The 26,116-nt window shown below is 37.5% G+C and overlaps 1 protein-coding gene across 3 annotated transcripts; it reads right to left on the reverse strand.

The window, feature by feature from the left end:
- Positions 1-846: 846 nt before the first annotated feature.
- On the reverse strand, positions 847-25,060 carry acsl1a (acyl-CoA synthetase long chain family member 1a). Of its 3 annotated transcripts, XM_026203857.1 has the most exons (22): positions 24,964-25,042; positions 23,322-23,389; positions 14,777-14,998; positions 12,440-12,554; positions 12,257-12,321; positions 11,993-12,094; positions 11,664-11,763; positions 10,742-10,917; positions 10,599-10,631; positions 10,408-10,459; positions 10,026-10,099; positions 9,522-9,599; positions 7,180-7,314; positions 6,943-7,077; positions 4,350-4,445; positions 3,807-3,879; positions 3,591-3,679; positions 3,393-3,509; positions 2,623-2,766; positions 2,289-2,390; positions 2,134-2,205; positions 848-1,542 (listed from the first exon to the last, which is right to left on the reverse strand). In XM_026203857.1, exons 3-22 carry the CDS (start codon positions 14,969-14,971, stop codon positions 1,402-1,404), a joined length of 2,094 nt encoding a protein of 697 aa, XP_026059642.1. In that variant the 5' UTR covers positions 14,972-14,998; positions 23,322-23,389; positions 24,964-25,042; the 3' UTR covers positions 848-1,401. The 3 variants fall into 3 exon arrangements, with proteins under 3 accessions (XP_026059643.1, XP_026059642.1, XP_026059641.1); XM_026203858.1 differs by lacking the exons at positions 9,522-9,599; positions 23,322-23,389 and adding an exon at positions 9,646-9,723 and having other exon boundaries at positions 847-1,542; positions 24,964-25,060; XM_026203856.1 differs by lacking the exon at positions 23,322-23,389 and having other exon boundaries at positions 24,964-25,060.
- Positions 25,061-26,116: the final 1,056 nt, after the last annotated feature.

Consider the following 26,116-nt stretch of genomic DNA (forward strand, 5'->3'; position numbering starts at 1 on the left):
TATTGTTTGTTTTATGCTAATTATACATTAAGTCATATCAGATATTTATTTTGATTTATAATTTAGACATTATATATATGTACCGCTACAATGAGTTCTATGACCAATGCAAGGCGAAAAGGAAAAAAAGAGATCAGTGGACACGTGATTTATTTTTCTGCCATATGTCTAGACATTTTGTCACACCTTGGTGATTATTTTGACAACTTTCTGATAAAGCTCTAATTGGTTTTCTTTTGGAAATATGATTCAAATTCATACTGAGTGTATTTATGGCTGTAAATCATATTTGTGTGTGTGAAAATCGTGCTTAAATTCAAAATCGCAAAATTGATCAAAGAAATCGCGATAGGTTTCTATTTCTGCAAAATATAAACCAGAAATACTGCAAATCAGTTATGCAGTGCTCTTGTTTTTCTTCTTTTTTTTTTTTTTTTTTTTTAAATACAGGCACTGGGATCATTACCAAAGTTAATGAACAGGAACCCAAACACTATTAAGAGAATGCCATCAGTTTATTTCTCTCTTCAACAACTACATGCTACAAATAACTGTTTGCACAATTTACATGAACCAGAATACAATAAAGATGTACAAATATAAATAGATAACCTATATACACGTGTTAATCTCCAGAAGAGAGGCACATTTGAGATTTCAAAGTGCTGTTAGTGGAATCGGAGTATGACAGGAACTAATTTGTGTGAACCAATGTCATTTCACTGTCAATTTCAATGGAAATGATTAATTCAGATATGAAAAAAAAAAATATTATATATATATATATATATATATATATATATATATATATATATATATATATATATGTTTTTTTTTTTTTTTTAACACAAGGTTAAGTTTACAATAACAAAAGCATTGTGACTTACAATCAAAAGCATACATTTAAATAGTAAACACTGATACATATCCATTACAGAAGTTTAATAGAAATAACTATATTTTAAATAAGTTTTAAGGAAATTATCTGCACTTGGATTAACAAATCAGAAACATGTCAGCACTTTGTGGCATATGAATATCAGCGGTCTCAGTCTGTTCTGTTGTATATGATCTTGCAGGTGTGCTCTCGGTTATTTGACTGGAGGCATTCGCTGACCTAAGGCATTGAGGTGGTTCATTTCCAGTTTTCTTGATCTGTCATTGCAGGTGAATAGCAGGGCTCATGACATGTTTGGTATGTGCATCGCTGGCAGGACTATCCTTCACCTCTTTTGAGATGACTGTGGCACATGACAAAAGAACCAGATACAATGGCCCTTCTCCTTCTCTCCCCCTCACAACAACACGACAGAACTGGAGCACCCCTTTCATTATCATCACCACAACTCAAGTATGTTCTAGTTCAGCGACTCTCGGTGTAGATGGCGTCTCTCTACCGGTTCACATTTTGATTTTAGCATAGAGCTGGTCAATCTGCTGTCTGAAGTGGTTTCTCAGCTCGGCTCTCTTTGCTTTCAGTGTTGGTGTGAGAAGTCCATTCTGAACAGAGAACATTTCCATGTGCAGGACAATGTCTCTCACCTACACACACACACACACACACACACACACACACACACACACACACACACACACACACACACACACAGAGATTTTAATAAAAAAAAAATATATACAATAATTTGTAGTATGTTAATACTATATAACAAAGCTTAAATATTATAAGTATAATAATATATTATTGTTCTAAAATAATTGTAATATTTATTAATATTATTTTTCTAAGGTTATAGGACATATCAACAATATATATATATATATATATATATATATATATATATATATATATATATATATATATATATATATATATATATATATATATATATATATATAAAAATTGAAATATCATGAACATTCCTGGTGTTATTTATGAGTTAATGGACCCCCTACTGTAAATTTAACGGACTCCCAGGGGTCCACAGACCCTGGTTGAAAAAAGACCCTTGCTCTAGTACTTCTGTATTTTGACATGTGGATCAGTATTCACAACAGATAAAACCAAATAAGAAGTTAACAGATAAATCGTGTAAAACATTTTTACAGTATGTGAAGGTTTGTGATTTGTGGTAGAGTTGTCAAGAAGTAAAAGAGTTGGTTTTGTACATGAACCTGTTCAAAGGACTTCAGTCCAGCTTCTTTCCCTAGCCGAATCATATCTTCCAGGATGGCATTTTTGAGTTCCTGGTTAAAACAATATCAGAAGTCAGGGATGGTACAAGTCCTCATATTTCATCAAATATGAATCCAAATCCAAAGTGTTGTACCTTGCTTTTGCACATTTCAGTATAGGAGCCCTCAATGCCTCTTTTCTTTGCCCATCCGGGCAGAAAATCTGGATCAGGAACCACAATTCCCACTAAACAAGCCTACAAAGACACACAGGACGGGTTTACTCCAATGATCTATAATAGCACACACACACACACACACATATATATGTCAAACCAGACAGCAACATAGTGTTGGCCCAGATCCGGCCCGCATGAAATCCAGATGTGGGCCTGCTCTGGGCCGACACTGGCTGGTGTCTGGGAAAGCACATCCACACTCTGATTCACTGCTATGAGGAAGCCACAGTCATTCAGTCCCGTCTCTCACCTGCAGACTGTCTCCATGTACAAAGACCTGAGCCACAGGGTCACTGCGGATGTAGATGTTCTCAATCTTCTCTGGAGCGATGTATTCACCCTGAGCCAGCTTAAAGATGTGTTTCTTCCTGTCTATAATCTTCAGAGTCCCATTCTAAAACAATAAATACTCAACTTCACTAACTAATTAAAAGAAGGGGGAAGGGTTCTGTTCTCTTAAAAGAGAATAAAGTATTAGTTTGAAAATATGTTCAAAATGTACAAAACTTAAATGCTTCACTTATCTACAGTTGTATTGACAGGAGCTTGTGAGGTTTCAAGTATGAGTTTCAGTGGACTCAAAAGCATTAATATGCACATTTTTTTAAAAGAATTCTAAAACAAATAGTCTTGGACATAATTTTTTTAGAATACATGGTGAGCATAAAATACAAGACATTTACTCATAAATTAAGGCCCTTTCACTGAAAGAATGATAACCATAAAGATAACTATAACAATAATTATATTAGCGTGTGTTTATGCTGCAGTTATGAGAGCATAAGAGGCTTTTCGAAAGAAAACTGTAAAGGGTAAAATGAATACTAAATATGGTTAGTGAGTCAGTCACTGGGTTGATGTCAGTTCATTTTAAAATCTGATTCACTGAATCAAGTAGAAGACTTGCAGAAATAAGGACAATGATTAAATTGGTACTGAACTGGGAGACAAAAAAAAAAAAAAAAAGTTACAAATGAGACTAAATAAGCAGCAGAAGTGCTGAGAAGATGTGAAATTTACCGGAAGCCATTTGCCAACATCTCCAGTGTGCAGCCAGCCGTCTTTATCTATGGCTTCTGAGGTTCGCTCTGGGTCCTTCAGGTAACCTTGAAACACATTTGATCCTTTCACACACACCTGTGGAAAACACCAAAGAGCTTAACTTGTATTGAACCCAGAATATTCCTTTAAAATTCAATGTTTTAACTGTTGACAAACCTCTCCCTCTCCATTTGCTGCAAAATAATTCATCTCAGCCACATCCACAAGCTTGACGAAGTTACAGGGCAGTGGTGCTCCCACATGACCTGAGAGCAGAGACCAGGAAAGTGTGTGTTACTGCGCAGGTTGTTTATACTGTAGTGTACATCATCCAAGGTGTGTCTGTTTGGTTTTGTGTGTTAATATGTGTACAGTAAACTGACACTGTATTACCTGCTGTCCAATCTCCAGGAAGTGACATAGTGCAGCCTGCAGTACACTCTGTCTGCCCAAAACCCTCATAAAACTAAAAAAAGAATAGATTCAAGAGATTCAAGATTCAAGATTCAAGATTTTTATTCGTCACATACAAAATTATATATAGCATATATAACCAGTAGTGAAATGTGAGTCAGGTCCGCTCCATGGACAGTGCAATTATTAAAGAAAACAACACAGATGAAAATATACATAAATAAAGCTATGTAAGAATGAAATAAAAGTAAACAATAAAAATATAAGAATAAAATATAAAAAAATGTATATTGTAGAATTAAATATAGAACGCAAAATAATGTGCATGAGTGTAAACTGTAGTCTTAAATATTAAGATGTACAGGGATGTACAATGTGCATATATGCATTTTACTGTAGTCTTAAATATTAAGATACCCAGGAATGTACAAATAATAAATAAAAAAAACAATAACCTTAAAACCAGTTGTGGGAATCCTGATTAGCAGGAGAACAGAGATGTGTGTGTGTGTGTGTGTGTACCTGGCAGCCCAGCGCTGCTCGCAGGAAAGTGAGGACGGTGGGAGAGACCGGAGCGGATCCTGTGATCATAAGCCTCACACGTCCACCCAGACTGGCCTGCAGGGTCACAGGAGACAGATTTATGTATACAAAGTAGCAGAAAATAGTTGTCACAGTTCAGTTTGGAGTGTTATGTTAATAAAAGGTTAGTTCAATTACTAAAAGGTTAGTTCAATTAATTAACAATCACATTTTATATCTGGGTGAGAGATCTGGACAAGCTATTGTAGATTCGACATAAGCAGAACAACTCTGTAAGCTTCTTATATATATATATATATATATATTTTTTTTTTAATCTATTTATAGCATGGCTTAATATTGTGGTATTTGGGTGGAAAAAAAAAACCTTCACATAAATGCTGTTCTTTTGAACTTTCTATAAATCAAAGAATCCTGAAGAACAATGAATCACCTCCCACAAAAATAATACACAATAGTACAATGGTTTTCATGAGAAAAAAATGTTTCCTGAGCTGAGCAGCAAATCAGCATGTTAGAATGATTTCTGAAGGAGCGTGTGATTCTGAAGATTGGAGTAACAATGCTGAAAATTCAGCTCTGCCACCGCATGAATAAATTACATTTTAAAATGTGTTCAAATAGAAAACAGTGATTTCAGTTATAATACTATTTCATAATCTAACTTTATTATTGATTAAACAAAAGCAGACTTGGTGAGCATTGGAACATTTTTCAAAAACTTGACAAAATACCAAGAATGCTAACTGACAACTATGAATGTTACTATAAACAATATAATTTCCATTCCCACCAACACACTCTGCAGTTATGTCATCTGTCACTTTGAGTGCTTGGGTGAATTCTGATCATTCATCAGCTAAAAAGCTCATTCTGAAAAGGATTCCAACAATATTGTTCCTTTGCATCCATATTGTTATAGTTGTGGTGAGGACTTAGACATATAGAGAAAAAAGACTCATACGTCAGAATGCTTCATATATGTTCATAGACTTCAGTTCAACTTTCAACACAATCATCAACAGCACAACAGCTCATTTACAAACTGATCCAGCTGGGGCTCAACACTTCGCTGTGCATCTGGCTGTTGGACTTTCTGACTGGAAGACCTCAGGCAGTACGGGTCGGCAACAACATATCCACCACCATCACACTCTCCTGTTCACTCTGCTGACCCACGACTGCACACCGTCACACAACTCCAACCTCTTCATTAAGTTTGTGGATGACACGACTGTGGTGGGTTTCATTAGCAACAAAGATGAGACAAACTACAGGAGCGAGGTGAGCCACCTGGCCGGATGGTGCAGTGACAACAATCTCTCTCTGAACGTGGAGAAGATGAAGGAGATTGTTGTTGACTTCAGGAGAGCGCACACTCAGCACGTTCCTCTGACCATCAACGGTGCGACTGTGGAGAGAGTGAGCAGCACCAAGTTCCTGGGTGTGCATATTACAGAGGACCTCTCCCTTTACTTCCTCCGCAAACTGAGAATAGCCAGAGGCCCACCCCCCATCATGTACACCTTCTACAGAGACACCATCGAGAGCATCCTGACGAGCTGCATCACTGTGGTATGGTGCCTGCAAGGCGTCCTGTCGAAACACTCTGCAACGCATAGTGAGAGCAGCTGAGAAGATCATTGGTGTCTCTCTCCCCTCCCTCCATGACATTTATGGAACCCGTCTCACACGTAAAGCCCTCTGCATCACAGTTCAGGACCAGCAGACTGAAGGACAGCTTCATCCATCAGGCTGAAGCTGAACTCGTTCCCGAACTTGCCCCCCCCCCTCTGCCCCAGGCACCACTGAACTATGAACCCCCCCCAGATCACACGTCCACAGGTCCTTACACTCCCCACCCCCTACATACGATAACATGCACCAGTCACTTTGTGCAGCATTGGTCTGCTCACTACCTCATTCACCACGGAACTGATGTCATTCAACTACCTCATCAGTCAGTTAAATAAAATAACTGCTGTTGAGCCCTTTGTCCATTCATCAGACTGAATAAGTTTCTTTCTTTGCACCAAAAATCTTTTATCTGCACTGTTTGTTCACTTCACTGATTTGCACTCTATCTACCATGTGCCTTGCGCTGCTTTATTTAACTTTATTTTTAATTTTATTATGTCTTTTTTTTATATCCCTTATTCTTATATTTTATATTTGATCTAGATTTTTAGGCTCTACTGTTAGTGTTATCTGTATGCACCAGGGGTCTGAGAGTAACACAATTTCGATTCTCTGTATGTATGTACTGTGGAAGAGCTGACAATAAAGCAGACTTGACTTGACTTCCATGTTCTTATAGAATTAGAATGAGCTTTAAACTTCACATTCATAGTTATTGACCTTGATGTGAACGAGCCTTTGGATGAGATGTGATTTCTCTTGATTTGCTTTTGTTTGTTTTGTTTTTTTCTCCATAAATGTCAGACATTTGGATGCTGAGTATTTTGGAATTTGTGTGTTGCTAGGCAACAGAGTCTTTATAAGCGCTCTATGGTTTCATCTGATTGTTCTGTTCTTGGGCTCTACACACTCTTTCTCCATTTCATCTGGTTACCTGCACTTTGCTGAAGATCAGTTTGTCCCACATGCTATCCTTCCTGACAACTCCACTTTTAAGCTCCGCCTCTTTCCTGCTGGTGGCAAAATCCAGAAGCCATCTTTTGAGAGGAGTGTTCGCCTGTCCGAAGATCTTAATGCAAACACACAAATGTATAATGAGCAAAGATCACGGGTGTATTTAAGTACAGACTTCAATGCAAACAGTTTACGTGTGTAAACTTAACACAAATACCTTATCGAACATGCGGTTGAGTAGTCTGGGCACTACAGGGAATATAGTGGGCTTAAGAGTCTTCAAATCATCCATCAACAGACGGATATCACCCTGAAAATATCCAATCTTGGCCCCATGGACCAGAAGCACACCCTACATACACAAAAATAAATTAAGCAACAAGAATATAATGCCAGTTCGTTTCTATGTAGGCACAAATACAGTCAAGAAATTACAATAACAGCTCTGTTTGTAAGAAACAAATCCATTTTCTGGCCAGAAGACAAGTACATAATACATAACACATCCTCCAGTGAAAAAGTTCATGTCTTCTCACATCAAATTCAACAAACATATTTGTTTAGAACTATTTTGGACAGTTTTTGACTGTAAATGCTGCATGATCTGTGCATGTTCTCCCCTGATTTAGAGGAGTTGACTCTTTCGCTGGAGGAAGCATTATGGATGGAAGACTCTGCCGGAGGCTTTTAAAAACTTCTTACAAACACACCACTTTTCACTTTACAGGACATTAATTGATGGATTGGAGTCATGTGGGTTACTTTTGGATTATTATGATGTTTTTTTTAGCTGTATGGGCTCTGAACGGCACTCATTTACTGAAGAGGATCCACTTGTGAGTAAGTTTTAGATGAACTATCCCTTTAAGTACACTGCAAACCAGGGGCGATTCTAGGATTTTTTCAACTGGGGGGCACAAGAGGGGCCACGATTAATACAGAGGGGCCAATCTTGTGTTGTTTGAACTGTATATCCAAATCATTTCAAGAGTTCAGTAACCTTTAAAATCAGTAATAAACAGTGTTACCATATTATTAGTTATTCACTGCTCTAAATCAAAACAATCAAATACAATTTGTATTAACTTTTCACTTTACAAAAGTGAAAGAAAAACTGTAATAAATAAATGAATCCAATGTATGAATAGTGTACAACTCACAAATAATAATAATAATATAATATATATATAATAGCCTTATTTATATAAATGCAGAATAGCATTAATAATTCATAGAAATAAATACACAATTAATTAATTAATATAACTAATATAAATTTAATATAACAAATTGTTTTTGTTTATTATCCACATCCCATTCAATTTGCATAGCAGCAGTTGCAGTAAATTTGCATTGATGAATAAACAACATCTACTTATGTTAAGGCTAATTAATCTTGAGCATATTGATTTAAAAATATCATATATCCATACTTTGTTAGATAGCTACTTGTTCAAAAAGGTAGCTTTAGTTTAAGTAAAATATGTGGATCCTATAGAAATAGTTTAGAATAGCTTAATTAGTCCAGTGTTATTTTAGTATTAGTTATTTATTTTGCTATTTAATCATGCAATAAATATTTATGTATGATTTTTTTTTCATTTGAGAATGTTTCTGGGTGTCATCAAATGACGTTTTGTCAATAACTTCTGTGAAGGGAGGGAGAGAGAGCTTTCCAGGGTGCAGACAGCAATCGCGGAGCACTATGGTGATTTAGAACACCAACTGAATTTATGAGAAATCTACAGACGCAACTAGACTAAAGGTGTAGAAAAATAAAGACCTATTTGTGTATTTTGGACTTTTTTTCACCACAAGTCTGAAAGAAGACATGTTATTGAAGACAAACAGCCCCAAATCTCAAAATTGACCAGTAAAAAAACGATGTTTTTGCATGTGTCTCACCCATAGACTGGAAAAAAAGTCTCAAGTGTGCAGCGTTTTTTTTTTTTTTTTTCTCAAGTGTGGAGCGTTAGATAAACGTCATACGATTTGTTTCGTAACCTCACTTAAGTGAAAAAAGTCGCTAATCGACTGCATGTTTCAATAATGACTTTATTAGAATTGCAATTATACTTTTTTTAAACCATTGCTTTAAATTGCGTTGTTGCCTATATCGGCGCGTTGGGCCGAAAAATAAGTAAATCGTAACGCAGTAAACCCCTTTTACATTCAGCATCAGAGGAGCATAGTAAATATAATGATTAGCATCTTGGTCATCTCGCTAATCGAAAAACATAAGCTATATAAAATAGATCAACTTATCGTGTGCTTTTTTTCGTTGGAAAACAGCAGCTCGCTATTCTTTGTCCTCGTTGAGAAGCATCGCGACGCAATCATGAGTTATTTACTAAACTGAAAGATTATGATCTGAATTTGTGAGTGACAGACAAGTAGAAGGGTGGGGGCACACTGGGGGGCCAATCAGTTTTCAGGAGGGGCCAGTGCCCCCATGGCCCCTCCCCTGGCTACGCCACTGCTGCAAACTAAGTTTGTTACAAACTGTATAGAAAATATCGAAACAATTGTTTAATGACAATGTGCATGCATAATACATACCTCGACCACTCTCTCAAACATGTGTGCTAGTGGCAGGTAAGAAATGTGAATGTCTGTCTGGTTGAGCATGCAGTGAACCTGTAAAACACACACACACACATGTGCAGTGTGAAATGCAGCGTACCTCTACTACTCTTTCAAACATATGCGCTAGCGGTAAGAAGGAGACAAGAACATCTTGAGGACTAGGTTTCAACAACCCCTAACCACACACACATACACAAATACATCAACACAAGACAGGAAACAGATCATTAAATTAGGAAATGAGGCACAAGAAGAGGTGAACATAACAGGAAGACAGAACTTGATTTGAAGAAAACATTTACTAACATGTCTTAAGTGATAAACAAAATTGAGGGAAGATGCTCCTAAAAACTTCCCAGATATGATCTGTCCCAGAAATCTCACTGGTTGTCATTTTTGCTCATTTTCCCAAAAATGTTTCACTACAATTTAGTTTTCGAATTTATAGCGCACGCCTTAAAAAAACTCTTGGCTTACCGCTGTAACTTTAATGAAAGCAGAACAATTGGAAACAACGTTTCCATGTGTGATCATTGCTCCCTTTGGACTTCCTGTTGGGAAAAAAAAACATTATTATTATTCTTCAGGTTGGAGCACTAAAATGACAAAATATTGCAAAATTCTTTCTTTTCCTGTGAATTTTTGAAGAAATGTATTAGTTTTTCTTTTTAAATTAATTAAAATGAATTTGGACTAGGGTTGTCAAACTCCAAAATGAAAAGCAAAACAAAAACATAGTCCTCTAAAGCCTTCTACAGGAATAGTAGTTATTCACTGAAAATCTTGAAATTATCAAAATAATTATGTCGATTTAATTACAATTAAATGCATATATAAATACATATATAAACCCTTTTACCTGTAGTTCCACTTGTGAAGCAAATCAGTGCAAGGTCCTCTGATTTAGGGGGCTAGAAATAAAATCAAAACTAAGATGCATTAAATTACCATTAAGCAAAACAGCAATAATAAAGCAAACAAATAATAAATTCACTATTCACATATAAAGTTACAAGTCTGTAAATGAATACAGCGCTCTGTTTTACTCACAATGGGTGTCTTGTAGTTCACTTTGCCAATAGCCTGCCAAAAGAAAGACTTCATTTAGTGAAGCACAAATACAAGATTAATGGGATCACTGCTTACCAAGGGCGTCTAAGTGTGTGTGTGTGTGTATGTGTGTTTAATCAAACCTCAAGCTCCTCGAGGCTCAGGATCTCAATGCCTTTCTGTTGTGCTTGTTCTGTCAGTTCACTGTCATAGTTTTCCATGACCACTATGGTTGTGATGCTGTGTTTCCGGCCAGACACACAGTCCAGGATCAGACGAGCCTTATCCGCGATGTCACAGATCACAGTGGAGATGGTGGCTACAACACAGGCTCTGTTACAAATCTCTCACATTTTCAACAACATGTCACAATGTCAACACAATTTCCAACTTCTTTCAAATCTCCAAATTAAATTAAAATGAGTTCTGGTGATTAATTAAATACTTAAATGGGATTAAATAGGAAGCATTTTAAAATTATTTATATAATATCAAGTTCAGGCTGAATGGCGCAAGGCTGATAGATTCTTTAGAAGCAATCTAATCCCATCAAGATTGTACATGTTTGGACTGACCTCTGCTGATTCAAACAGATTCGATTACCCAATCAGGTCGCTTGCTGAACTTTTAAATAGCCTGGTTCAGTGTTTGCTGTAAGCTGGCCCTGCAGCGTTCCTATCAGAGTTCCTCTAAACCCTCCACCTCCCCCAGCTCCACCTGTCTAGATCTGCTATAAGATGTATGCTCTGCAGTAGCAGCGTGAATAGTTGCTCTAGCCATCCAAGACCTAGTATATTCATTTTGTCATATTCATTATCATGGTAAAACTATTCCAAGAGTTCATTTGATTGAAATAGGATTACTAATGCTCTAATTAATAGGATTTTCTATTACAGTGAACAAAACACTTTTTTCTAGAGTGGGACACAGAATCGGCGCTACATACTATTTTGACTAAAATATTTTATTTTTTTCTAGTGTTTATTTGCAGAATTAAAAATGTATATAAGGGAAATTTTAAACTACTGCACAGAATTGGGACAAAAATGCTGTGTGCTGGCTTACCTTTGTCAATGATATAGCTGATGGCCTCTGTACCAAGTGTGTCATACAGTGGCACTGCCACCAGTGAATATGTGTAACATGCCAGCTCTGAAATCGTCCACTGCAGAAATGTGCAGAAAACTTAATCAGTTGTGGGATGTACATACTTGGTAATCTTATATTGAATTAAACAGACTTGCAAACTTGTATAAGCAAAGCAATAAATGTAGCAATCAAGCCTGTCCATCAATGTGTAATCGAGTAATTAATTACATGATATTTTGATCATCAAAACCATCATGTTAGAGGTTGACAACTTCAGAAATCTGTGTCTGTGTGCATGTGATTACCTCTGGCCTGTTCTGGGCAAAGATGCCAATGTATTTGTCTCCTGTTTGACTGTGACCTCTGTGGAGTAATGCTGAACCTGCAAACTCTGCCCTGTCTGCTACCTACACACATGAACAGCATACGAAAATACATAACTTACTCAAATGCACAGCCATATATGATAAATTGCAAACCAGACAGGGTTCAATAAACATCCACAGAAAAAAGGCTAAACTAGTTTTGGAATAAGGTTTCAAATCAATTTTGCTTTATAGAAATCTAACCTCTTTATATGAAAGCCATTTATATGGCTTGCCCGGTTTACGAGATCCCAAACAAGGACCATTATCTATAAAAATAGAACACAAAAATGTATAAGATTTTAAACATGATGACAAAAAAAGAGCTTCTTTTTTGGGTGAACTACTGATTTTTAAGGACTTGAGGCAAACAGCTTTTTGACTTACTTGACACTCGTAGTCCTCGTAAGAAAAATTCATACATCGTCTGAGCATCTTTGTAGTAGTATGTCATGTATGTGTCACTGTCCTGTAGAATAGACCGACGCGCATATCCACTCCCCTGAAAAACAAAGCCAAAAATCTATGGTATTATGAACCAAACAATCAAATAACTCCTTACTCTGGGGAAAACCACTCCTGCTCGCTTCCCACCAGACAGCTAATTTGGAAAAGCATGAACAGAAACAGTGCAGCAAACAGTGGTTTTAAAATGTACATCAGAAAACTTGTAATGCCATAATGCCCATTAAATTTGATGACTAGAACTAAACATTAATATCATTTATGCATAAACAATGCTTACAGCAGAATTAGGTTTAGAATTTGTAAAAAAGAAAAAAAAAAGGAAAAAAGAAAAAGACTAGGCCATTAACATCAGAGGGAAGGAAGACTTCATGCTAAAGGAATTTACAGATGATAGCTGTCCAGTGGATCTGACTGGCTTTATAGCTGCTGCCAACATGCTTCAGGGTGTTACCATAGCAAACATACAAGAAATGATGAGAATACACAACTCTTTCAGGCAAAGACAGAGACAGAGATCAAGGACATGCATCTACAATTATACTTTTCTGGGTGAAAGAAGCTGTTATTATTTGTATCCAAAGCAAGGTTACAGTCTGTGCACTTAAACATATACACAAAAAACTGCTATACACTTAAAAAGTATGTGATGACAGAACATGACGTAGAGAAATGTGATACAAAAAAGACCACTCTAAAAATAACTGTACCTGGCTGTCCCAGTGTTTTCAACATGCATACACTACCATTCAACTGTTTTTAGCAAGTTAGCTTTTATGTTTTTTATAGTCTCTTTTGCTCACAAAGTCTGCATTTATTTGATGAAAATACAGTAACAACTGTAATATTACAAAATATTATTGTAATTTTTTTTATTTTATTTTATTCCTGTGGCTCAAACAAGTATAGCATGGCACTAAACATGGGTTTGATTCCAAGAGAAAACAAGGACTGATAAAATGCAAACTAAAGTGATGTGACATTCAGCCAAGTATGGTGACCCATACTCAGAATTCATGCTCTGCATTTAACCCATCCAAAGTGCACACACACAGAGCAGTGAACACACACACCATGAACACACACACCTGGAGCAGTGGGCAGCCATTTATACTGAGGTACCTGGGGAGCAGTTGGGGATTCAGTACCTTGCTCAAGGGCACATCAGTCGTGGTACTGCCGGCCCAAGACTCGAACCCACAACCTGTAGGCCACAACTTCCCCGTAACTATACCTTCAATGCAATGTCACTTTGGATAAAAGTGATGGCCAAAGGCATGAATATATATAATGTATATATATATTTATTTATTTATTTATTAACAGTGTCACATGATGATTTAATGGTTAATCATCATCAGTTTTAAGAATGTTAAAAATAGTGTGCTGCTTAATGTTTTTGTGGAAACCATTAAAACATATTTTGTATTATTATTATTTATTTAGTTGTTTATTAGGGATTCTTTGATTTTGAAAGAAAGCTCTCTAAATAACAGCATTTATAGAAATCTCTTTTTTTTTTCTCCCCATAAATGTGCCTGCTGAATTAAAGTATTATTTTCAAATGGTAGTGTACACACTTTTTCAAGCTTTTCTAGTTGTTTCTATTGTTTTCATCAAGTTGCTTTGGATAAAGGCGTCTGCTAAATGATTAAATGTAAAAATAAATGATAAAAAAAAACACAAAATGTCCTTGGTGGATTTGCAAGCCATGGCTGCTAAGTAACTGTTGGAAACCAGAATGCACTAGTTTTTTAATCAATCTTCAGGGAATCCATTTTTTTATTTTATTTTATTTTTTGTTTAATTTTTTTTAACCAGGTGGTCACAATGAGAATTTCCAGTGAAGAATTAGTCATTTGATTTCCAAAAGTTTCAATTTTGCGTCAAAACACATTCAACGGGTTAGTAACACTGAAACAAGATATCCTAAAGTGCAATGTGTATTTTGCTATCTTTGCCAAATGAAGGCATAATTAATGGTCAGTAATCTCAAAATAAAACAGTGACCACTTCATTGCATGTCAGAGTATTAATGTTATCATCTAAATGGTGTTTTTTTTGTTTTACATGTAGATCATAAGGGTCCTTCCGGTTTATGTGGGCTGGAAAAAGATAAGTAAAATGTATTTTATACACATTTATAATTTTATACTATTCTACTATTTAGACTATTCCTACCCTGGATCATTTCACCTCACCATTGATTTTCATTGGTTTTGCGGTGTAAAACTTTTGAGAAAGCATTCTGACACTTACCTGTACTTCCACGGACTGCATGGCGAGGTCACAGGGTGGTTTAAGTGCTTTGGGACGGGTGGCCAGCCAGTATGTGGTGATGGCAGCGAAAACGCCCATGCCCATGAGGGTGTTGGTGGGTAAACTGCGCACATACTGCCTCAAATCGTCCAGCTCAGGTATCCGCAGGTGCCGGATCAGATCCTGGGCCTGCATGGCTCTGCCAATTCAGCTTACTCACGTCTGAAAGAAGAAAACACAGAAGGAGACTTTAGTTGAAGAATAATTGAATGAACATGTATTTTTTGATACAGTAGACTTCAAATTCACAATTATATATATGGTCGTCTTTCATTTTATCCTTGATTTCTCTGCCTTGATAGTGACAGCTCTATATGAGCAGAAAATGGGGCTATAATAAAAAAGGCAATAAATATTTCAGCTGCATCGGCCCATAGCCTCTAGCTGTGTTTCTCTGTACAGTCTCTCCTCATGGAAGTGGACCAATTACAGACAGGAAGAGGGTCCTTCATTCAGCTGAGACCTTAGAGACTTTTGCAGCTTGACCTCACTGCTCTAACAACAAAGTAGAAAATCTCCTCTAAAGGGTGGCAGCTTCTTTGTATCAGTGAAGTGTTTGCTGATAAGATATCTGAAATCACTTGTTCTTCACACTGAGGGTGAAATTAAGTGATAAATCCTGTGAGGAAAATTGTTAATGTGATGCAGATAACACCTTCAACTCAGAGGTCTGTGTGACATTGATGCACTGTTTCATATTCAGACCTCTCACATTTACACTTCAAGAAATATAGTAAAACAGTAATATTGTGAAATATTATTACAAATTATTTAACTCAAGTCTTTTTGAAAAGTAGTATATTACGGTTTACATCAACATTAAAACATTTGTACCAATATTGTTCTATTTGGCATTATATAATAGTCACGGTTGGTAAACCGTAGCCTCGGGTTTTGCACTATGTTGGTGGAGTGAGTGTGTGTCTTGCGTCAACACTGATTGTTTCCTGTGGGCGTCTCCATTTATTCTTCATTATCACCAGCTGCAACTCATTACCCATTCCCTACTTATTGCCCCGTCTTTCGTCTTGTGTTTGTCAGAGCGTTGCATGCAGTCCCAAGTGTTACTTCCTGATTCTCTAGTTCTCTCGTTCAACCGCATGGATCAGCAGCTGGAGAGCATAGTCAACACCGGATGCACGGTCCAAGCGCTGGTGACACAGGTGTCTGAGCTCACCCAGCAAATCCATCAGTTGACCACTCCCGCTGCGCCACCCGCACTGTCCGTTCCCCGGGACATCCCCGAGAACCACTCATTCCACTCCCTCTCTGAGGGATGAAGAGGGTGTTCGACCGGGCCGTGGCCGGCAAGGAAGCGGCCTGTGAGCTCGCGGATCTCAGTGGAACGAGGAGGTTCAGAGGAATATATTCCTGCATGGGTTGGCTGACCGTGTTCACAAGGAGATCTACCTCTTCGAGTTGCCAACCAGCTTCAACGGATTCATCAACTTGGCACTCCATGTGGACGCTCGGATTGACCGACTGGGGGCAAAGACCAGTCACACACGACTTCTCAGTCACACACGCCTTCTAAGTACCCCGGAGGGTGGCAACTCGAGCCAAGAGAACATGGTCAGTCCCGTTGTCGATCACGAACCCATGCAGGTGGGTAGAGCTCAACTGTCCCGGAAGGAGAGAGAGAGGCGGAGGTGCCGAGGACTGTGCCCCTTCTGCGGTGGCTCTGGACATCTTCTGCTCACATGTCCGGTAAAAGAGTCCGCCCGTTTGAGGCTACTATCGGGTGGGATCTCTGTCGGGAAGTCCTCAACATCTTCAACTCTCCTTCCGGTGAAATTGCGGTGGGCCAAAAACACTCACACCTGTCACGCCCTTCTGGATTCAGGAGCCGAAGGTAATTTAATTGACACTAGCCTTACACATCACCTGAAACTTCCTATCCTTCCCCGGTCACGTCAGATATGCATCGTCCCTATGACTGTGCCATAGAGTTAGTCCCTGGTAAGTCCCCGCCTTAAGGCAAACTCTACTCTCTTTCCATTCTGGACAGGGAGGCCATGGAGAAATATATTTCTGATTCTCTGGCATCGAGGTTCATCCACCCTTCCTCTTCTCCAGCGGGGGCGGGATTCTTTTTTTTGTTGGTAAGAAGGATGGTTCCCTGCAACCTTGTATTGATTACCGAGAGCTGAACAACATCACGGTAAAGAATACCTATCCTTTGCCATTGATGTTTTCAGCATTCGAGAGGTTACAGGGAGCATCCGTCTTCACAAAACTGGATTTACATAACGCTTATTATTTAGTCCACATCAGGAAGGGGGATGAGTGGAAAACCACCTTTAACACCCCTAGAGGGCACTTTGAATTCTTGGTGATGAAGTTTGGGCTCTCCAACTCACCAGGGGTTTTCCAAGCACTCATGAATGACATGTTGAGAGACATGGTAGATCAGTTTATATATGTTTACCTGGATGAAATACAGATTTTTTTCCTCATCTATCCAAGAACACCTGCAACAGGTCTGACAATTGATCCAGAGATTACTAGAGAATGGGCTTTTGTCAAGGCGGAGAAATGCGTATTCCATGCAGTCTGTTCCCTTCCTAGGGTACATCGTCTCGTCTGAGGGAATACCTATGGATCCTGACAAGATTAAGGCTGTAATAGATTGGCCAAGTCCAGATTCCCGTAAGGCCCTACAGCGGTTTCTGGGGTTCGCCAATATTTATCGGCGTTATATTCACAATTCCAGCCAACTAGTCTCACCTCTGACTGCCTTGACCTCCCCCAGTACTGTGTACTAGGGCTGGTTATTGTTCAAAATATTTTGATCCGGTGCCAATTTTGATACCTCAGTTTCGATACCGGTTCCTAACGATACTTTTTTCGATACCATATGTTTTAAAATCCATTTCAACATCAGCACAAATACATTAAACACAAAAATTTTATTTTTCACCTTAATTAAAACAAATTCTGGTAACACTTTACACTCAGGATAACATTATTAATACAACTGGTTGTTTTTTTGGATAGGGGTGTGCCATTCAGCGGCGGACGGGGACCAAAAAGTTGCCCAGGCTTTCTGGCCCACAGCAGCCCACCACATCATAACGCAAACGCCCCTGTTTTTATGTCATTTATTAAAAAGAAGAGGGGATGCCACACAGTGGTAAACATGGCCTTGTCCCAATTTTTTGAGATGTGTTGATGCCATGAAATTTAAAATCAACTTATTTTCCCCTTAAAATTATACATTTTCTCAGTTTAAACATTTGATATGTCACCTATGTTGTATTGTGAATAAATATTGAAATTTGAAACTTCCAAATCATAGCATTCAGTTTTTATTCACAATTTGTACAGTGTCCCAACTTTTTAATAATCGGGTTTGTATTTACAACACTGTTCCTGAACAGTTCAACCCAAATATTTGAGTGTTTGCAGCACATATTATGGAGGATTTTTTCCTGATCCTGGGAGTGTAGACTACAATGCCAGCTGTTCTGACTCACAGTCTGAAAGTATGTTTGCATGTTTAAAGGAGTTGTGCTTGTTGTTTGTCGTTTCTTCAATCACAAATGCAGACATGGTTTTATGTTTACGCGGCGTGATGCAACGTAACGCATAAAAAGACAAGTCATTATAATCTGTAATTATGCCCCCACTGGAAGCAATAAATGGCTTGTTTGTAATGGGTTTTATTATTTTTGTCTTGCCCTTACGAAAATTAACCATGGTTACTATAGTTAATCCATGGTAACCACAAATTAACCATGGTTTTGCTAAATTAACCATAGTATAACCATGGTATTTGTAGTATATCTGTGGATATACAAATGGTAGTCAACATGCCAAAAAAACCATGGGTTACTTCAGTTTTACTATATAAAACCATGGTTATTTTTCGTGAGGGTGTCGCACTGGTGTTCTGACCAGGACACACATCACAGTATGGTAAGGGACGTAACATTTCCGACACATGTTTGAGACATTCGGCCAATCACAACGAACTGGATAGCTGGCCAATCAGAGCTCACATCAATTTTCAAACCGATGAGCTTTGTTAAAAAAAATTACGCATTTCAACAAAACAGGGCATAGGGGAGAAACAATTATGTACAGTATGTGGAAAATAATGTTTTTTTAAACCTTAAACCACATAAACATTTCATTATACCAAATTACCAAAATAATGTTCTTTTTAGCTACATCATATGACCCCTTTAAACCCTGTAGTCTGTTTTAGCAGATGCAATCGTGTGTATGTGTGTGCGTGTGTGTATGAAGTGGGTCTTTTGAAATGCATCAAAACACATGGAGTTGCTGGCATTCCACACGTCAATACAAAGCGTACTGTTGCTTTTCTTATCTCAGAAACATAAGCACACAAATCCAATCCAAAGAGCTGACATTGCTGTGTTTGTGTGCGAAATTCCTGATGATGAACAGTCGTGTAGCAGATCTGCTCTTTAATACGAGAACTAGAGATGTGTGGCAGCTCACACACTCTGCTACTTAAACACAATACAGTAATTAACAAACATAAAGAGAAAAAAAAACATTCCCTATGTGGCAGAAAATAATTTTCTATAAGTTATTGGTGCAGGTTCAATGGTTTTTATAAGATATTTAACACTGTATTCTGAATTCACTTTAAAAATCTTTTTTAACATCATTAAAGGTTTAAACATCTTTGTGTGCCTGTAGATTGTGGAATTGAGTTATTCCTGAAAGATGTACTGCTTATGTCCACATAAGTCTGTTTCTAAGAGGGTTAAATTGATGGAATGTGTGTGTAAATGTTAGTGCCAGCAGCTGTGTGTATCTGGCTCACAGATGGCAAATGTCATGCTGATCACATGGCAGGACTGACAGTGCTTGTCCCTGAAGTGAAAACTAACCTCTCTCCATACTTGGGCTGCAGACAGTATAAACCAATGACAGAGCTACACTTACAATCAGCCCACTGGGAGAAAGACAGTGAGACAGACAGGAAGTCCAACGGCAGAAGCCAGAGGAACTTTTTATAACTCACACAACTGAAACTTGTAAGAAACCCGGAAGTGTGTATTTGGCACAGAAAACCGTCCAAATGTTTTTTGAAACTTTTGGCCATGTTTAGCATGAGAATCCTACTCTTTAACAGTGTAAAAAAAAACTTGACATCCATTAAAAACCTTTAATGAGGATTCATTTAAGTAACAACTTGACCTCTCACGTTTCAACAATTTTTTTTTTTTTTGAATTTTTTTTAAATTAAATACAAATCAAGAAACTAATTTTCAAAAACATCTAAGCAACAGGAGAATCTACCAAAGGGTTCTGCATTTACTCTTAAAGCTGAATGAGAGAAACAACTGAGATATTAAAGATACTTTAGGCTGAGAAAGCTCTGTAAAGCATTATGTCACATAAATGGAACCCAATGGAAAGCGAGAGAGAGAGAGAGAAAAAGAAGCTAGAACAAACAGCTGCTCTGACAAATGGGACTCAGGATACCAAACTCATGACGGACACACACTTGCACACACACGTTTGTAGTTCTGTAAAAGCTTGGACATGTCAAGGTGAATGTGCAAATGCCATAAAAAGTCATGATGGAACAAACACACAAAAACAGGAAAGAAATATTCTCTACCTGCAAAATGGAACTAAACACTGATGAAAATGATATACGAAAGTATTCTCTCTGGAATGAGTCAAAAAACAAACAAACAAAAATAATAATAATAATAATAATAATAATAATAATATAATACACTCACAGGCCACTTATAAGGTACACCTTGCTAGTACCAGGTTGGACCCCCTGTTGCTTTCAGAACTGCCTTTATTTTTCGCACCGTAGTTTCAACAGGATGTTGGAAACATTCCTCAGAGATTTTGGTCCATACTGACATGATAGCATCACACAAATTTGCCGGCTGCACATCCATGATGCGAATCTTCCGTTCCACCACATCCCAAAGCTGCTCCAGTGGATTGAGATCTGTTGACTGTGGATGCCATTTGAGTAAAGAAAACTCATTGTCATGTTCAAGAAACCAGTCTGAGATGATTTGAGCTTTGTGGCATGGTGCATTATCCTGCTGGAAGTAGCCATCACAAGATGGGTACACTGTAGTCATAAAGGGATGGACATGTTCAGCAACAATACTCAGGTAGGCTGTGGTGTTTAAATGATGCTCAAGGTTATAAGGGGCCCAATGTGTGCCAAGAAAAAAAATCCCCCACACTATTACACCACCAGCAGCAGCCTGAACCGTTGAGACAAGGCAGGATGAATCCATGATTTTAAGTTCTTTACACCAAATTCTGACCCTACCATCTGAATGTCGCAGCATAAATTGAGACACATCAGAGCAGGCAACGTTTTTTCCAATCTTCTATTTGGTGAGCTTGTGGGAATTGTAGCCTCTGTTTCCTGTTCTTACCTGACAGTAGCAGCACTCGGTGTGGTCTTCTGATGTAGCCCATCTGTTTCAGGGTTCGAAGTGTTGTGCATTCAGAGATGGTATTATGCATACCTTGATTGTGATTGAGTGGTTATTTGAGTTACTGTTGCCTTTCTATCATCTCTAACCAGTCTGAACATTCTTCTCTGACCTCTGACATCAACAAGGCATTTTGTCCACACAAATTCTGCTCACTGGATATTTTCTCTTTTTCTGACCATTCTCTGTAAACCCTAGAGATGGTTGTGCATGAAAATACCAGCAGATCAGAAGGCACCAACAACCATTCCATGTTCAAAACCACTTAAATCCCCTTTCTTCCCCATTCTGATGCTCAGTTTGAACTTCAGCAAGTCGTTTTCACCACATCTAGATGCCTAAATGCATTGAGTCGCTGCCATGTGATCGGCTAATTAGCAATTTGTGATACCAAGCAATTGAACAGGTGTATCTAATAAAGTGGCCGGTGAGTGGAGATACACACATATATATAGATGATTTTATCAGACTGTGACATAAAAGCTATTTGCAGTTTTATAAAAAGATCATCCCATTTCCGTTTTAATTGGAATGGCATGCTTGTATGTCAAACCTTTTAATGGCTTATTTTTTTCTGCATTACAGCAGCACTGCTTTTTTACATTTCTGAGAAGTCAAACTGGACATTTGGCCCTTAGTATCCCATCCTAACATGTAGTGTCCAGCAATTGTATCTCATAAAACTGACATCTGCATAACTGCAGAACTCCGACAGCGGCCCATTCAGAATGTTGTTTAAAATAAGGATTGTGGTTAAAAAATAGATAAATAAATTAATAAAAAATCTTGTCACATAGATTTCCTGTCTGTCAGGGCATCATAGCAGCTGTTGAAATATTCATGGGCTCCCTGAAGGAAAGACAGCTAATGCACACTGATCTAGATAGATGTTTTTGTCCGTCTATGTATTGATAATCAGAGAAGAAAGAGCAATGCAATCTAACAGACAGGTAATCTTAAAAACAACAGCCAAAATATAATTGAGGAGCACTATCATTTTATTTGTCCATTAGTTTTATAAAATATGTATACAATATATTAATAGCTTTCATGGATAAATTACCGATAAACAATATATGACAATGTCTGAGTGATTGACACAATTCAGTTGAGACATAAATGTCTTGATGGATTTTGTTACAAACCTGCAGCTTTTCGCAGTTTATAATTGGTGGACTGGAGTCATTTGGATCACTTGTGGATTATTGTTTTGTTTTTATTAGCTGTTTGAAGTCATTATGATGGCACCCACTCCTATTCCTTAAAACTGCAATGCATTCAACAGCATTCACAACCCAACTACTTACTTACATTAAGCTTATTTCACCAGTCATCGAAAAGTCTAAATGACAGACACAAGTGTGTTCACATATACACCATATTTGTATTTTTCTATGATCTCATTCTACATGTTTTCAGAGTTTTTATATGAATCTCATTATTTCATGGAAGTTAGTCGTCCAGAAGCTACAAATAAAGACAGACCAGGCTACAGATTATGGTCGGAAATGGGCTTGATCATGTTTAAACTCTTTCTAGCTGAACAACACCTAGCTTTCTATAACAAGAATAAAAGTGGAGCAGCACATAATACAAACCATTTTCTATAGAAGCCCAGAGGGCAGTTTTGGCTTTTGTGAGAAGAAAAACTTACAATAGAAATGGAAGGTCTGAAATTCGAGACAGGTGCTTTTACAAAAACATTTAACAGATTCTTTCGAAATTGACTATAGAATATGCAAATATCAATACAAAGAACAAGAAGTTAAAATTTCTATGTAATCTTAACTTTGAAAGAAGGTTAACGTGACCACAAACCCTGAAGATGCAGAACAAACTGCGTGAATATGAGAAAAACAGAAGGAAATGAAAACAGCATAACCTCAGACTGCTAGAAGGCCAGAATTCCGAACATTCCTGAGTGAGTCTGCTGCTCATACACCACAACCCTAGTTTAAAATCACAACATATTCACACACTATCACGTTTTGTTTCACACACACATACACACACATCATGCACTTAACTGATTTGATGAGAATGATAGTCATCTAACAGTCATCGAGCAGACAAGCTGTGAGAACCGTTTCTTACCCTACCACAAAGAAAGACAAAAAATATTGAAAAAAATATACAAATATGTCTTTCTGTTTCATGCAAAACTTCACCCATCTGACATTAATTCTTACATTATCTCTTCTGCTTTTTTAAAATAGAGGGAAAGTGTGAACTGTTTTTTAAGTAAATTTTAATTAATTACATAAATAAAATTCCCCTGATGTGATTATGATCCAAAAATAAGTTCATCTTTCAGCCACTGCATCAACAAAATGAGGCCAAATTAACTGTGTTAAGAGGTCTTCTCTTCTGCAAACCTGTTGCATAACTATGTTCTATTTGGATGTTCTCTCTGAACCTTTTATACTTTTTTTTTTTTTTTTTTTTTTTTTGCATCATATAAATTGCATGTCAGGCATTGCAGGTTAAATGTTTCATAGTTCATGATGACGCCAATAATTTGTGATGATGACCATTGATAATTCATATGGGCAAAAAAGCAAATGGAAGGTAACACGACACGAAGTGATGCGACAACATGCCGAGCACAATCGCTGCATTGTTTCCATGTCCGATTTCGTTCTGTATTAACTAATTATCTAACAATGGAGCTCGCGAAGCACCGACAAGCGTCTCAGACACGCTCCATCTCCGCCCCTCTCTTTGTCTTCACACGAACCTCCGCTGAACTTCAGCCATCACTGATAAAAGAGTGCCACTGCCAAGTAAATGCATGTTGGGTTAACACTTATACCTAGCTATATATTGTGGGGATTTTTTTCTGCTTAATACACAAGATGTGGAAGCGCTCTTTGCTGCGTTCGCTCGTGCTTTGCTCGGTCCAATTCGTGATTGTGATTTCTTCTTTTGAGTCGGATCTTTTCAACGAATCGGTTGAACCTGTTTACAAAACAATCTGCGCTATTAGATCACGATTTGGACGGAACTGGCCCCAAACGGTTCGTAAGCTAATAAATCAATTCATTTACTGAAAAAACAAAAAACAAATTACTGATTATGTAATTTCGACCAATGACTGTGCTGATGGTATAAATCGTTTGGAGTGAACCTTGGATTTTGACTGATGGGGAAGTTACTTTTAATAGCATTCATATTAGAAATTACACACATAAAGCGCAGTGGAACTGTATGAGTTACACACAGACCAGAGCAGCATTCAGTACGATTTATTATTACATATTATTTACACCAGGCGTAGTGTTTACTATGCATCAACTGCACGTCAGAAGTAATTTTGCATTGAAACCGGTTGAAACCATTACAGTCTATGGTTGAAACGAACTGTTCAAAAGAACCGATTGAACCTAAATGAGTCTGTTCATTCGTCCCACCACTACGTTACTCTGCTTCAAAAAGAACTCGCTGCATGAAAACATCCCCAAACGTGGCATCATCGCTGCATTTATGTGTCAAACTGAGCAAGCATATGAGGTTGAGCAGATGTAGTGACGCCCAATTTGAATTTGAACGGTTTTCTCCGTAATATATGTATTTAATGTGCACGGTTTGGATGTTTTCAAGAGTTATTCGTTTCCATCTACTAAAATAATAATATAAATCCAGCCAAAATTAAGGAAGAACTGTACAAACCTGAATGGTGTAACTGTAGCGTCCACACAGCTGTTAATTGGAGGCGTGTATGGCTCTCAGAGCTGTCTTCAGATAGAAACCGGGCGCTCGACCAATCAGAACACCCGTTTCATATCTACACTCGTACGAAGTAAAAGACTGAGTTTAATTGGCTATTTTTGGGGAAATTTGCATACGCACTGTTGTGACGTTGATAAATATAAACTGCGCTGTTCACTAATAAAACGGATGAAGATTCAGGGTTTTTTTTTCTCTATACATCATGTATTCATCTATTAGTATCCTAATAAATATGAGTTATAAAAATATGTGATAAGTTTAAGTAGGCTACAATTAGTCTAGCTACATCAATAATTACACATTCTCTGTTGACCATAACCTATATAACACACTTTTAGTTTTTTAATAAACTTTATTGCTAGTCATTAGCTTTATTAGCTTACAATTTATGCATTTCATTTTTCACTGAGAATGAAAAATGAAAACTCTTCCACATAAATGATCAAGTGTTAAATCTGGCTTATACGAAACGTGAGATCTGAGAAGTGTATCAAAAGTGCTCTTTTTCTTTCTTTCTTTCTTTCTTTCTTTCTAAAAAAGAAGAGTTTAGTTAACTTCTATGTCTCCCTCTAGTGAGCATGACTAGCGTTCATGTTTAGGATAAATTTATAAGGGGAAACACATTTATGCAGTGAGCGGTATATTTATATATGATTTCAGACGATTTTTCTGAATATTAAGGATGCTCTATTGTGATGCACGAACAATGCTGAATGTCTCGTGTGAAGTGATGCAGAGGAGACTCACGGTGGCGCGCGAAGCTAAAGGATTGTGTGTGTCTCTGGACGGGGGTCATCACGGGTCACCGCCTCTTGCATGACAACACATCGTCTGGAGGATCAACATTTTTTCCCATCAACGTAGGAATTTTAAATCTAACAAATGTGCGCAACATACTAAATGACAAAAGTTAATAGCATGCATATTATAGGGTACTTGCAGATGCGATTGCAGCTACAAAACCGCTTAGTTGATAATTAAAATAAAGAGAAAATAAAACTAATAAGTTAATAATGTTGAAACTATTGTCTGACCCAAACATAAATTAATACACGTTTTTTAATAAACAGAATTCAAATTTATAATTATTTTT

This window comes from Carassius auratus, chromosome 26 (genome assembly GCF_003368295.1).
Source record: "Carassius auratus strain Wakin chromosome 26, ASM336829v1, whole genome shotgun sequence".
NCBI classification, from domain to species: Eukaryota; Metazoa; Chordata; class Actinopteri; order Cypriniformes; family Cyprinidae; genus Carassius; species Carassius auratus.

Coding starts and splice junctions, on each gene's coding strand:
- acsl1a (XM_026203858.1), bottom strand. CDS start 14,971: ATGCAGGCCCAGGATCTGATCCGGCACCTGCGGATACCTGAGCTGGAC. Junction 10,460..10,598: donor TGAACTACAAGACACCCATT/GTGAGTAAAACA, acceptor TTTTATTTCTAG/CCCCCTAAATCAGAGGACCT. Junction 3,510..3,590: donor CAGCAAATGGAGAGGGAGAG/GTTTGTCAACAG, acceptor TGTTTTCCACAG/GTGTGTGTGAAAGGATCAAA.